At 40.8% G+C, this 14,914-nt stretch overlaps 1 protein-coding gene across 1 annotated transcript in view; it reads right to left on the bottom strand.

Annotated features, from left to right (window-relative positions):
* Positions 1-1,997, bottom strand: part of LOC111657810 (protocadherin-16-like) — a 72,580-nt gene extending 70,583 nt beyond the window's left edge. The window contains exon 1 of the mRNA XM_023410130.2: positions 183-1,997. Within this exon, the coding sequence (XP_023265898.1) occupies positions 183-1,982 (1,800 nt within the window). The 5' untranslated portion in view covers positions 1,983-1,997. The remainder of the gene's footprint in view (positions 1-182) is intronic.
* Positions 1,998-14,914: the final 12,917 nt, after the last annotated feature.

Below are 14,914 nucleotides of genomic sequence, written 5' to 3'. Positions count from 1 at the left end.
TCTGACAAATTCCTCTTCTATTTGTCTAATAAATTTCCATTTGTTATGCTCTCCACAATTGCCCCCAAGTTGAGTTCAGACTCTTGAGCATGAGCTCAGCGCTGATGTGTGGGAGTGTGTTTACAAAATCAATCAATTCACAAACTGTTAATGAAATAAATCTGCAAAAAGAAATGTCCTACCTCAAGTATGCAGGTTCCTGGAGCTGTGTTCTCTTTGATGGAGACATTGTAGAAGTTTCTCTCAAAAACAGGCTCATTGTCATTTATATCCTGAAGTACGATGTTTACCACAGCAGTGGAGGACAGGGGGGGTTTCCCTCCATCTCTGGCTACCACAGTTATACTGGGATTGGGGTTCTTTTCATAATCCAGTTGAGAGAGAGTGGTGATAATCCCTGTAATGGAGTCTATACTGAACCAGTCGGAGTAGGCGCCTTGGCCTTGTAGGATGCTGTAGTTAATGTCCCCATTGGGCCCCTGGTCTTTGTCTCTAGCTGTCACCTGTAACACAAAACTCCCTGGAAACACCACTTCAGGGATGACCTGTCTGTATACTGGCTGGTCAAACAGAGGAGGGTTGTCATTGACGTCGGTCACCTGGATGATGAAGGAGGACTCGGCCCTGAGAGGAGGCGTGCCTGAGTCTGTCGCCATCACCCTCAGCTCATAGGTGTCTCTCTCCTCCCGGTCCAGAATCTGGTCCACACAGATCAGATAGATGATACTGTCCTTAGTGGTCAGGGCAAACTTTCCATCTCCTCCCTCCAGCGACACATTGACATTGGCATACTCTCCATAGTCTGGGTCAGTGACTGAGATCCTGGCTACATACTGGCCTGGTTGTGCACCTTCGGAGATCCTGGGAGATCCGTCCTCACTGAGAAAGATGATGGTCATAGTGGGCTGGTTGTCATTGTAGTCTCTGACGTGGATGGTGACGAACGCATTGGTCACCTCCGGTTGGGTTGCGTTGTCTTGCGCCTGGACCACCAGCTCATGGACTCTCCTCATCTCAAAATCAAGCGGCTTGTTGAGCGTGATGACGCCGGTCCGGGAGTCGATGACAAAGTAGCGGTCCGGGTCGCTTTGTCTCCTGTTGATTTCATACAGCACCATCCCGTTGTCCCCTTCATCAGCATCTGTGGCAAACACCTGCAGGATGTTGCTTCCTGGTTGGAGGTTCTCAGATATTATGGCATGGTAGCGGCTCTGGTTGAAAACAGGAGCGTTGTCATTTATGTCTTGTACAATAATATCTAATGTCATCTGATCAGTCCTTTTGGGGGAACCGCCATCAAAGGCCTCCAAAGATAAAGTGTAGGTGGATCTTTTCTCTCTGTCTAGAATGGCATTGACCACCAAGTCCAGATAGAGAACCTCACTGCTTCCCTTCCTGGTCTCCAAGGTGAAGGCCTGGCCAACATTTCCATCTTTAATAAGGTAGCCCTGTGTCGTAAACTGGCCTTGATCAGCATCCACAGCCGGCTCAAGAGAAAACCTTGTCCCAATGGCTGTCTGCTCTGGGATTTTAAATGTCGCCCGCTTTCTTGTGAACGTCGGGGCGTGGTCATTTATGTCATTTACCTTGATGGTCACCTCCACGGTCACACCTGTCATGGTGACTGCAATGAAGTTGTATCTATCCCTCAGTTCCCTGTCAAGAACCTTGGCAGTTTTAATAATGCCCGTGCTCTCGTCTATGTCCAAATCGTTGCCCACGCCTGTTCCCTCGTGGTCTGAGATGAAGTACAGGGATGCTGTGATGCCAGGAGGAAGCCCGGCACTGATGTCACCTACAATTGTGCCTGCTGGTTGTTCCTCATCTAGCTGTAGCTCAAGAGTCCCCAGGACCACTGGGGACTGGACTGTTAGAAGCTCCAAGGCCACATACACCATTAACATTATCCTTCTATTCCACAAACCTTCACGATGCGAAGGGTCCATTATAGACTTCCCAAAACCCTTGGCAGCTGTCTTCATTTTGGCTCCTTCTTTTTAAACCTAGAGGCACACAAAGAGGAAAAGCTGAGCAATGTCAAAACCTGACAACAGCAGAAGAGAAGGTGTATTATTTCTGTGTCGAAATACAGAGTAAGTTAGTTTAAGAAAAACAAATATATGCGTTAAACACTTTCCCATATGTTTTATGGGCTGTATTCCCAACCACAGCAAATACAATAGGCCCTGCATATAACATTTTCCTACACTTCTTAGTTCACATAATAAGTCAACACCTTGTTCCTTCTACATACCAGAAAGCTCTCCTTTGCTAAAGAAACATCAAAACCACAGGTCGGAGCACACTACCTCAGACGGGGAGTCTTTGGCTCTCACTATTCAACTCCAATTAAAAAGGTGCAGGAATCATTTTTGCCAGGCTGCTCACCATAACAGTACCCTCTCATGTAAGTCTAGTAGGTGAGGTCCCGGATTTAATATTTATCTGTACCACCACATTTAGCTGTCAGGGAATGAGCAGTTCTGAGAACCCGCTCCAAGAACCATTTAAAACATTTAACTCTCCCCAAGAAAACATATCTGTCTTCCAATACTTGTGAGAATTAAGACTATGAGTGTTAAATCAAGAAGAAAAAATATCCAAATATTGATATTTAAAAGAAGTGAGGGTGTTAGAATTCCTTGAATAAACAATAGGCACACTCTGGCAATAGACCCATACCACTGCAGAGGATGTGTAATTGAGACTGAGAGACACTGTGGAGCAATGTGGAACTTGTTCAACAAGACTGTCACCATCTGCAGAATAATCCAAAACCACCAAGTGTCTGGCACACATAAAATTATTGTGTCGTTTTCATTGAATAAAAAGACCAGCTTCCAATTGTCTGTGGTTCTGTCTAAATTAATGTTATTCATAACCACTCTGACTTGTTTGCAAAGTAAAATTAGCTTTAATTTTGAGGAAATATATTCAGAAGCACATTATAATGTATTAAATTTAGAGGAATTGGGTTTTGTAGTGAAAGCTCTTCAATGCTCCCCCCAGTGGTTTAGCTGATACCTGCAAGGAAACACTCACAAAACATCTGTGTATCCATGTGTGAGCATGTGTGCGTGTGCACTAAATACCTCCCCTGAATGCAGTGTGGCGATGTGTCTCAGCCACAGTGGTGACAGTGTGTTTGAGTGACAGAATTGTACAGCAGAGTTGAAGGGCTCCATGCAGTCTACCTCTCTCCCTTTTTCTGGCTCTGCAGCATTGTAATTGAGGTCTGCTGGAAGTTGGCCATATGCACACAAGATTCCAGGGCTAATTTCAGTCTGCCATGATTCGGAGCCCACAACACCGAACATACTAACTCTAACTTCAAACTGGTTTGAATTCAATGTAGTGTGAGTAGTGAAAAACCTTGGAGTATTACTTGTTTTGAATTATGACATGAAAATCAGAGCTCTTATCATATTTTCGGAGCTACTAGTTCAATTCTAGTTCATTATTTAACTGTTAGGAATAAAAATGAACTCTGGATCAATTTTCTGCTTTCAGTTCTGAGTCATATTACTTCCACAGAGACCATAATAATTGCAAATGACAGCACCATAAAAGCAAGCACTACAAATTTACCCTTGCACACCATATGTTGGTTTGCTTTGTGAGTGCTGCTCTTTGCTAAAACATAAGCATATCCATGAGACCCTGAAAGTCTTGACAGCACTTGAACTTTAAAGTCTCAGTATTGATTTACTTTACTGCAACACTGGGGATGCACTTTTACAAAGCTAACTCCAAAGCACAAAGAATAACTTTCAAGGCCAGAATCGTTGTCCAAATGCCACAACTGAAATAATGCATTCTCTGGTTGAGCTACAGCAGAGGACCTCTGCAGAGCTGCGCAGCCTAATGGATATAGCAGACACACTCGGGTAGGCTAATTGCACAATACCAGGTTGAGAAGTACAAATGGAGTAAAAAAGATTCAGCATGAAGTTTAAAAGAAATTTCTGCACCTTAAAGCTAACACGCTCACCAAACTGACGACAACCACTGTCATCTACCCGGGCATCTATCACTGAGAGAGTCTGGAAGTTAGAAGCCAGTTAACAGCTGAGATAAAAAAAGGCAACAACCTATTCGTGCGTAGGGTTTCAGGGAAAGCAATCCGGAAAAAACAGTTCAGAATAGCTGCTGATGGTTGAAAGCTGTTGTATTTAGTAAGCCAATCCCATTGTGGCTTGGATTCAGATGTTTTCCTTGCATCATTGTCCTAGATCATGGCGAGTCCCTCCCACTGGTAGTTAAACACTGGTGAAGAGTTTTGTTAAGATGATGTAACTGCTGGAGGATTAACCCCCATGTACCTTCAGCCACGACACTAAAATATTTAGTTTTATGCTTCATAAAAGCATGATCGTGGTTGCTTTTTCTAAAACCAACACATGTGCCTATAACACATCACGTGCACTTCATTGTTAGTAGTAACGATGGCACTGACCCAGTTTCTTTTTGAATCCTCTAAACACAGTCAACCAACCGAATCCAAGGTTTCTAGGATTTACGTGCAGAATAAAAACCTCTGTTTGAATACATTGGATACCATCCTGGGTACTTTTTTCTAGCATGACTGGAATCAGCATAAAAATCCATGGCATCAGTGCATGCTGGGGCCATCAGTGGCGCATTTCCCACCTCTCCACTGTGGTCTAGATCATGTTTGGCAAAATGTGTCAGATCCACTTTTCATGACAGCTGAAAATACATTTGCTTATTTATTTTTCACTTTTCATTTTTCTGTGAAGTAACATTTGTCTTTTTTATTCTACTATCATGACAAGCAGGCCTTTGGTTTGGAAAACCCTACAATAGACAATACATCTGAACAAACAGTGCTGCCTCCGTCCATGAGCCAATGCCTAGGAATGCCAAACCTCTCATAAAATATAAATGTGATTTTTAACAGTGAAGAGTAAAAGAAACTGTTAAACATCACAATTAATTCAGTGGATATGCCAAGTCCTATAATTTCATCTGAGAAGACGTATCTTGGGATATTGAATAACTGTCAAACACTTATCTTTAGCTAATATCTTAAACAACAACCATACACGATATTTGATATAGTCGCTTACAAATTTAATGTGGCGCTTTACTGATCTAACCAGAGTATCTGATCTCCAGAGATACAGTACATATCCTAGTTCATCACAAACCTGACCCCAAACACTGTACTTCAGCTGCACTATTTTAATTAACACAACCAAACCATTTTCACCACCAACAGGCCAGGAGGGACAACTATAGTGGCAGACTACGTAAAATGAGCTTCTAATTCCAAGTCATGATTTCAGTTAACTCAAAGAAAACTTCTGTGGTTTTAGGAACACGCCAGGCTGCCTCAAGCTCAATGGAGCCATAATGGAAACCACAGACAGAACTGCAGATTGACTGGACGCGAGGATGACAGGCTTAGCACAAAGCAAACTAAAAAGCTCTGAATGTTTGCCAGACTATTGCCTCTCAAAAGTGCCACGTTTCTGTGCTCTGCATTAGTCTTTGAAACTTAGGTCCTGGGGCATGTTAAAAAGGCCAGGAAAAACCATCACAGGCCTCAGATACACATGCACTCCCCGGCCATAACAAACACGATATTCGGGAAAACACACAGCCTACTTTTTCACGGTGAGCTGGAGGTTTCTGAGGGTTTGTGACAAGAGGGATCATCTCTTTCCCACAGCAAGAACAGCATGGGTTAGTTCAGCTGTTTGTGTAAGATGTTCCAGATAAAAAAAACACACACCTTATGTCTTTGAAGATGACACCATCTGATATTGCGTTTGCAGCACAAGTGGTTGCATCATTAAAAACATATGTGCATCGAGTTACAGTAGCAGGGGCGCGAGGAGGGTTTGGACGTTACTACAGCTGAGGTCAAAGTTCAGCACATATGCAAACCGTCACATACATGTTTCTGAAGAGGACAGGACTGATTGGGATTTTTTTTTTTAAATTGAGTGTGTCCACAAAACTTTTTTTCTTTCAGCACTGACATAGACGGTTTATTTTAGTTGACAGAGTCTGTCACTAAAGAGAAAATGAATTTCGAATTTGACAGTGTTCTTCTGGCACGACACTCTCAAAGCCCATGGGTTGATGTAGACTCGACTTATTTTACTGATGACGACACTGCAAGAAGATGAGTAAAACCGCAGCAACTACAGCCCAGCAATTTCCACAAATGTAAAGCAACAAGAGACGTTCTGGGTGGTGTTGGGGTGGCCACCCTGGGAGAAACATATCTTGTGTTTTTCATTCCTTTTTAGGAGTCTGGAACACTAGCTTCATCAACAGCATATGCAGGCTACAAAGACAAGACTAGTGAAATGATTACTTCATGCACTGCACCAAGGGTTTATGACATAATCCTTGGATTCTTATAAAAGCTAGGGAGGCCCAAATTCTGGTTTTATCCATCAATGCTGCTTTTTTTGTTTGTTTTCTCTACATTTTAACTCAACCCAGAGTCCAATGACACACAATACAATAATAACAGAGAAACTGAGACTTATTATCACAAACGTTTTAGAACTAAATAGAAACTAAGCAGGTATAGAAATGGAGGCATGTGTGGGTAGATGGATATATTGATGAATAAATAAAAAATGCTGATTATTACAACTTACTACAAGCCTCAGTGGTGTGGATACTATTATAGTCTGGTCAATTTTCCCCAAATTACTATGATAAGTATAAAATAGACACAAAGTGGCGGCAACAATACAACTTAACAGCTGTAGAAGTGGCACAATTATTAGGCTACACCAAAAGCAGGACTCCGCAGTTCTCCTCTAACTGATGATGGGTGGTGAGGGAAAAAAAAAAAGAAAAAGAAAAGGAGGAGCCTGCAGCCCTTGTTGTGTCTAAAGTCAAAGAAAAGGCAGCACAATTACGCAGCTGCACCATGGCAACCATCACATTCACAACTAAAGTGCGAGCTGATGGAACCCAGTGGAGACTTAATTAATTTATTAATTGAGGGAAAGGAACACCTTTTCACGGTCAATGAGCACGAGTCTGCCAACACAATAACTGTGCCGACATGCGGGTAATCAGTTGGTATGTGTTCAAGTGCTTGTACGAAGGGAGACAGGGGGGCGCAGCGGCGGCGGCGGCGGCAGCAGCACCCCGAGGACAATACAATAACTCCATAGGTTGACCAATTTGAGAGGAATGTTTCAGAGGGGCTTAAAAAAAAAAGTGCGACTTGACATGCAGTTCAAATATTTTTGGCTGCTCTTCAAAGTCTGCGCGCAGGCTGAGGGTGTTCTGTGCAGTATTAACACCGCACAGTTCTATCTAATACACAAACGCAACAACATTTCATAACATTCATAACTTGATAATAACCTCATAAACAGTTTTTTGCATGTAAAACATTAAGGGTGGCAGCTCTAAATTAAAATACCATATGTCTTGGAAATCGCCTGCTCTAAGGGGTTTGTTAAATTAACTTTGCAACAGGGTTTGAAATGAACCAGCTAAACATATAATTACAATGAATCTGTACGTCCTATACCGTTACATAGAAGTGTGCGCATGTAAAGAAATAGAAACCAAAGAAAAAGTAGCGAACGTCTTAAGAGAATGAGTTATAGGCTGCATGTATCCTCCCACTGGAAAGTCTCTAAAGCAGACACAGGGTCAGCGAGTAAGTTGTAAAGTGTGTTAAATGTTACTGAAATGAAAGGGAAAAGTGTGGTTGTGGATAAACTGCACTGATGGACAACTTCATCGCATCAGGTTACTGGTGGAGTGAGGAGATGTGTGTCATGGAGTGATAGATACTCACATTCATCGGCTCCTCTGCTCTGTGTTAGAGAGGACAAGCCGAGTTTGAAAAATCTCTCCTCTCACTGTTTCCTTGTGAAGACAAAGCCCAAAGTGAAAGTTACATCCATCTCAGGACTTCAGAAACCTGCTTTCCCTCTGCCAGAGATTCCTGCCACTGCTCACACTTAGTTTCTTTTTAAATTCTTTTTTAAATTCCTATTTTTGTTATTTTTCCAATCCCTTGTCAGGCGATTATGAGTAGTAAAAAAAAAAAAAAAAAAAAATGCAAAGTTGCGCCTTGTAAAACTTTCCTGTAGTCCTCCTCCAGTGGACGTTATCAACTTATCGGCATCCACTGTCTGCCTGTCTGGTCGGAGACACACTGCTGCAGCACGCTGAGTGAAACCAAACAGTGTGGGGCCGCGCTGAGGACGCCCCCCCCCTCCCTTCCCCTCCTTTCTCTAAATCTAATTTATTCAACACGTGACGGAGAGCAACCTCCTGCTCTCCTCTTCAGTGCTGCTGCTGCTGCTGCTGCTGCCGCTGCTGCTGCTGCTGCGGCTGCCGCTGCCTCAAGGAGCCACGCCGACTGCAGAGAGACGGGCCAGGTTATTGCTGAACTTTGGTGCCACCATCCTATACGAGAGGGAAGTGTAAATCAGCAGCATTGCTCGGTCACTGGTCCACATGATTTGTCATGGAGCTGTGCACAGGTTCAACTATTCTGGCACTGAAAGAAAGTTAGAAAAGTCTTGAAACGGTTCTGAAGTTTGGGTGAGTGTGGCAACTCATTTCTGAGGTTTTAAATTGGGAGAAGCTCAGCTCAAATAGGTCAAAAAGTTAAATAGTTACAGTAGAGGCTATAAAAATGTAGGCTACACTGAATGTTTTTGACACATTAAACCCACAAGGTTCTTCTGGAATAACACCACCAAAGAATTCAGCAACATACACTCTTTTGACATAATATGAGACTGAAGGTGAATTTCAAGGTGACAGTTGGGAAACATTCAGCGGATATTACCGACAAGTTCTAGTGTAACTCTTCAAGACATGTTCAGGGAGTACAGTGTTTAAAATCAATAGAGAAATCCTGAATGAAGTATATTGTGAGCACATTGAAAAAGTATTCAAATTTGATTACACTCTGACAAGTGGTGGTGTTTGAATAGTTGAAGTGGCTATAGAAAGACATATTAAATGAAAAGTTATATTAGAGATATTAAACAACAGGTTTATCTCTGCTTCCAGCGCGCTTTTGAAATGCATTATAGTTCACTTTAATCCATGTTCAAGTTTGTCTGGAAGTATACATTTGATAGCATCACGTTCTACTTTGTGGCTCACAGGGGCCGTAGTGTGGCTCACCTTATACCTTGACCAAACAAGCTCAACAAAAAGAGGCCTATCATACATCATACAGACAGTGTTTTCCCTCAGATGTTGGAAGTCAAGAAACCTCCTAGGGCTGTTTTTCTAGGAGTCTAGAAAAGAGGCACTAACGTTTCCTCACAACTCGTGACTCTTTAAAGAAGTGTATAGCCTACATCTCCAGTCAGCTCCCAGGAGGACCTCTGCTTTTATCTCTAATAGTGCTGGAGCCATAACCCTGCTTTCACTCTCTTGTCAATCACTGTAAGCTCTGAAAGTTATTAAACCCTTGTCACTATCCATTTAGAGTATAAACAAGAGCACAACAAAGGAGCTCGGCCGTCTCAAGTCTTATTTGTTGTTGTGAAACAGTTGACATGAGTGGGGTGAATGCGTGCAACTAATCATCTTGCTTTAATTTTTTTTTTTTTTTTTTCTAGGTTGATTGATTTTTGTTGTTATCATCATTAAAGAAAAACCATTTAAAAACTGAGTCAAGCTTGGTGTAACAAAATAAAGACACATGATTTATGATGGAATAAGTATGAATAGAACCAACATAGCTGTATCGTTCTGATTGTGCTGAATAAGACAAATAAAACTTTGGGGGGAAAAAAAATAGTTTGGTCAGTCAGATCCCTACCACAATTCAACATTTTTGCTGGCTAAACCTTTTTCTTCCAAGCAACCTAGTTATGTCTCCCACTCTCACTCTGTGAACTGCTATATCACCAAGTGGAATGAGTTCCAGTGCTGCCAGCTACTCATTATTACTGTGACAGAGCAGAGCAGAGGAGGCAAAGTCCCGGTGACATGCACACACATACCCGCCAGTCCACATATACATTCACATGGACACACAAACACACAAACACAAAAATCAGATGACATTTTTATTTTTCATTTTTTTTGCTTAGTCAGAACAGCCTTCAGCTTTACTACTACATGCACAATCATCATTTCAAATGCATTATCGGTCCCTCATATGTTTTTAATGCCACTTTCTGGTGAAACTGGGAGACAAACAAACTATAATGACACTGTCCTTTGTTGTGTTCTTTATGAATAAGATAGTTGTGGTTTAGAGTGCAAAGCATCAAAAGAGTAATAAAACGGTTGAATATTACGTTGTACACCAAATAGTGTTTGCAGATTGCATGAAATGAAATAAGAAGATAAAACCATGGAGTCATCAAAGGTATCCAATAAATGCCAGTGTACTAAGATGTATAGCAGTTGTAAAGAAAACAAAGCACTTTGTTTGTTTTTATTTCTTTTTTTTGATAACATGTTGGACCGTTTCATATTGTCATCTCAAGTTATGATGCAGACCCGCTATCTGTGCAGCCTGTCACTGTGTGTTTTATTAAGCAAAACAAATAATACGTTTACTGTCTTATCCAGATACATTTTTCTTTATTGCAAATATCCTTTGTTTTTTTAATTTTGTGCAAAGCCTGCCCATTGACAAGACAACGGATGGCCAAATATCCTGTTGACACCATACTAATCAACCAAAAGGCTCCCTTGACAGGATTGTCTACTCTGGCTTTGATTAATGATGAAAGATGAAACGATGTACTGACGCTAAATATAAAAAACGTCAGGCTGATGCATTTGTTTATGGTTTTGCAGAGACAACAGCAAACAGATTAGGTATTGCACTGTGGATAAATTGCATCAAAACATCAGAGAAGCATCTGTTGCCCATTTGGCATCAGCATTTTAGTTGCACACACAAAAGTACAACTTAGTTTCAAGCTTGTTTTTTTTCTTTCTCTCTAACTCTTAAAACCTAAATCACATTCATTTTACCCAAGTTCACTTCACAGTGTTTGAATGTTTCATGCTCTCTTACCATGCATGAGATTGTCCGCTGCATTAATCCGGTTCAGTGCCTCGTCTTCAGAGCATCTTGAGTCCTCCTGTGAGTCATCGGAGACCCTGAATAAAGAAAACAAGGTGCTGTAATGGTGGATAAATCTGCAATTCTACTTTGAGGTTAGATGCTGTCCACATCACAAGGTTGTGGTCTTAGTAATTTTTCTGTGATGGCTATTTTAGTGACATTTGACATGGATTAGAGGGGAAACCACAGAGCTTGGCTCCTGTAGCCTTGCTGAAAGTCCATGGAAGAAATAATAAACGGATCGAGTTTAATCAAGATTACAGTTAAGTGTGTGAAAGGCTGTTATAGCAGAGGACCTCATGTCAACCAGAACAAATGTGTATCCAACCTGATACACACACAGTTTGATTAAAATTAAATTACGTATGTCTGTGATGCATGCTCCCTGAAAAACATTATGAATTTAGCTTTTGCACCACAGTCGTTGAAGTCCATAATTATTGAGTTGCCACATGCAATATTAATACTGTGGGAAGCTGAATAGGGTTCAGCTGTTCCTACATCCTCCTTCCTTGTAATTCTTTGTGTGATGAGGTTGTAAATACTACCTTTTCATTTGATTTCTATTTCGCTTTGTACAGCAGTTGACCCAGAGATCACAGAAGACTGCATTGTGTTTGTTACACTCACAAGGACTTTATTGTTTGCATTTGCAAGTGTGCCTTAGGTAACAAAAAATAAGACCTTGCTTTTTACAGCATTTATGAACACGAATCTGATCTCAAGACTGAATCAAAACAGAGCATGATCTCACCGCATTGTGCTGATTCACAGCATACAGCAAAAAATAATTATCTTCATTTATAAATGAAATAAAAGGAAAAAGGGAATAACAAAGATGATTAAACTCGAGCACAAATTTTGAAAAATACTCTTCCTCTGAATCAACTATTTAATGTGATTATTAACTAAAAACTATTAAAAAATTACACCAAACACATAAATTGTTACTTAAGCCAATAAAGTACAAATTTTAGTTCCTCAACATACCCATATTTTTTCATCTGTCAGTTTGTGTCAATAAGTATCCTGGTTACATGTTGCTGCTCTTCCACAGCCCCATCGCGACCATAACTCAATGGACGGTATTTATGTATTTAAAGTGAACTGTGTAGAATATTTGATGGAGAAACCACAGCGGTGTTTCAGGGGGTTGGCCACGTGCTTGAGCGGAGGTCTAATGTAGACAAAACACTAACCAGAAGCACCAGTGGACCATTTTCTCCAGATCCGGTGCATTTGAGGAAATATGAGCTTTGGTTTGTTGAATGTTACCTTTAAATGAAGTGAATGGGACAAGCTCAGAAGGTATTTTACGCACTTTACACACAATCGAGTCAAAAGACCTGAGATAAGTTCATCAAGTTTTTTTTTTGTTGTTTTCTTTTAGGTTGCACTGCATTAAAGCACACGTCACATATATCTCTGTGTGCATGTGTTGTGTGTATCCACATACTCGACATAGACTAACACTGCCTGCATGCTCTTTTCCAGAGGATATTAGATATTGAGTGCACAGGTGGTTTTCATTTCGTTCAGAAAAATTCTGGGAGTACCAGCTCTTTGTCATCTTCTGGTTAATCATGATGTAAAAGATCTTTTATAGATTTCTGTTTAGTGTTACTACTGCTTCCCGACTCCAGAAATTGCAACAATAAATCTTTATAGTAAAGGGGGGAAAAAAAATCTAAATTCTTTGTGGTACCCTAGACTGGACCCTGAAATCAAGGCCCGCAGGCTCAGAGTCATTATATTTCAAACAATATGATATTTATGGCCTAAATTTACTTTAGGGAGAAAAATAGGCAGTCTACCATGGTGGTATATAGTGAGTGAGTACAGTCGATGATGATCACTATAGTCACTATAAATTCTCTATTTGCTGCAATGACGGACACCGAAGAGTTCAGACCAAGTAGATTAACAGTCTGTAAAACTGAATGTTTAGTTTGCTTTACCCCATGTTCCACATCTCTGTTATTTTGCCCTCAGATGCATTTAAAAACATGAAAGGGTCGGCTATATAGTATCTGTATTTGAAAGAGCTGCCTGCAGAGGTGATCCTGCCATCGCTCTGCGGTTGCTGGGTCAAATCTCCCTGTGAACCCAGCGTGAAAACTTTATTATTTTCTGTCTGAGCTTCCAGAAAAAGGACATATCTGTTTCCTTTGCTTTCATAGCAGTTTACTCAAAAGCAACTCTTCCTATAAACCATCACCGTTCATTTTTAGTGTTTAAATTTGTTACCCCTGCTTTCTATGAATTATAAACTGCAGGCTCATCGTCCACATTGTAACAGAAGACAAAGGGAGGAGATAGTCTTTTCACTGCAAATCTGAATAAAAGGTACGAAACATGCAGAGTGTTCATTTGCAGTAATGTCACCCCGGAGGACGACATTTAGTGCTCAGGGACCCATGAGGAAAGCTGTGGTTGTGCTCAGCAAGTCCCAGGTGTGAATGTGTGTGACTACACAAATACAAAGCAGGGCTCTGCTGACGAAGACACTGCCTGCTCTGCAAATGCTTGTGTGGATTAAAAATGCCTTAAAGAAAAAAAGTCTGAAGTCTAACTAACCACAACAATATTGTGTTTCTCGTCCCTTCTCTCATGACAAAGCCAGTGAGTTGGCTGGGACGCCTTTGTTTTGCTCCTACATATTGTATGTTGATTGCCAAAATCTGTTCATCTACTAAGTAATAGAGGAAAATCCACCTTTAAATAATTTAAGGCTGCTGCAAAACAGCTACAGGCTCTCCGCCTTGCGTTTCTGGGACCATGTTTGTTGGTGTAGCTTTTTAATTCCTACCATCAACTGAAAACTTCATATCCTGCTGAGACGGGGGCTGTCAAAGGATTTAGAAAGTGACACATTTAAGTACAAGTGAGTAAGTTTGTGTGTGTGTGTGTGTGTGTGTGTGTGTGTGTGTGTGTGTGTGTGTGTGTGTGTGTGATATTGTGGTCATATACAGCTGTAATATGTAAAAACTAGTCTAATATTGCAGGATATCTGTTTGTCTTCACAAGTGGAAAATAGAGTATGGACTTCTGGGACACAAGATGTTGAATAATCAACCTACAAACCTTATATTAATCCTGTGAGCTTAACTGTCATTAAAAGTGGTACACAGTCATCACAGTCAGACATTAAGTGTCCTTATTGTCCTGGCTCTCAACAAAAAATAGGCAAACTGGATGGACCAAACAGGATCGTACGAACACCTATAGTTAATGAAATTTCATCTACAGATCATGTTTTTGACAACAATCTCAGTGGAAGTAAAAAAATATATATACAATTGAGAAGATAATCAATAAAAGTAGCATTTTCCCTAAAGCCATGCAGTAAAGAGCTTGTCCAGTAACTAGAGGAGTGGAAATTAAGCTAAAAAGACCTTCCGAGCGTGAGAGTAATTCAGCATGTCAGCGAAAGAATTTCTCCTGCTGGAGGACGCAGCTCTATTGTGATTTGGAAATTTAACCTTGGGTGCTTCTGAAATTTAAAGTGAATACATACTGATTTCATTACTGCGAAGTATTTGTGTTAACCGTAAACATCCAAATATATTAATGTTATATTCTCCTTCAAATTTTCATTGCTTTTTAATAGCACACAGGATCAGATCTCCCCAGTTAACAGCAGTCTGGCTTTTATCAATGACACCCACTTCAGCAAAATCACAACCTTTCGGGCGGTCCACTGTGAATGCTTTCTGATTAATACACTATCAATCACACAGTCCAACATGTCGTTCTCCTGCAGGACGAAATTCCTCAGACATTGTAGGGAGTCTAACTTATTCTGATGGAGATCACTTTTATTCTCCAGGAATGCATTATATTGTT

Source organism: Seriola lalandi, unplaced genomic scaffold (genome assembly GCF_002814215.2).
Source record: "Seriola lalandi dorsalis isolate HSWRI2012SDOR001 ecotype SW California unplaced genomic scaffold, Sedor1 jcf7180002054413, whole genome shotgun sequence".
In the NCBI taxonomy this organism is placed as follows: domain Eukaryota; kingdom Metazoa; phylum Chordata; class Actinopteri; order Carangiformes; family Carangidae; genus Seriola; species Seriola lalandi.
The sequence above is the reverse complement of the archived record's forward strand: the minus strand, read 5'-3'. Positions and strand labels throughout refer to the sequence as shown.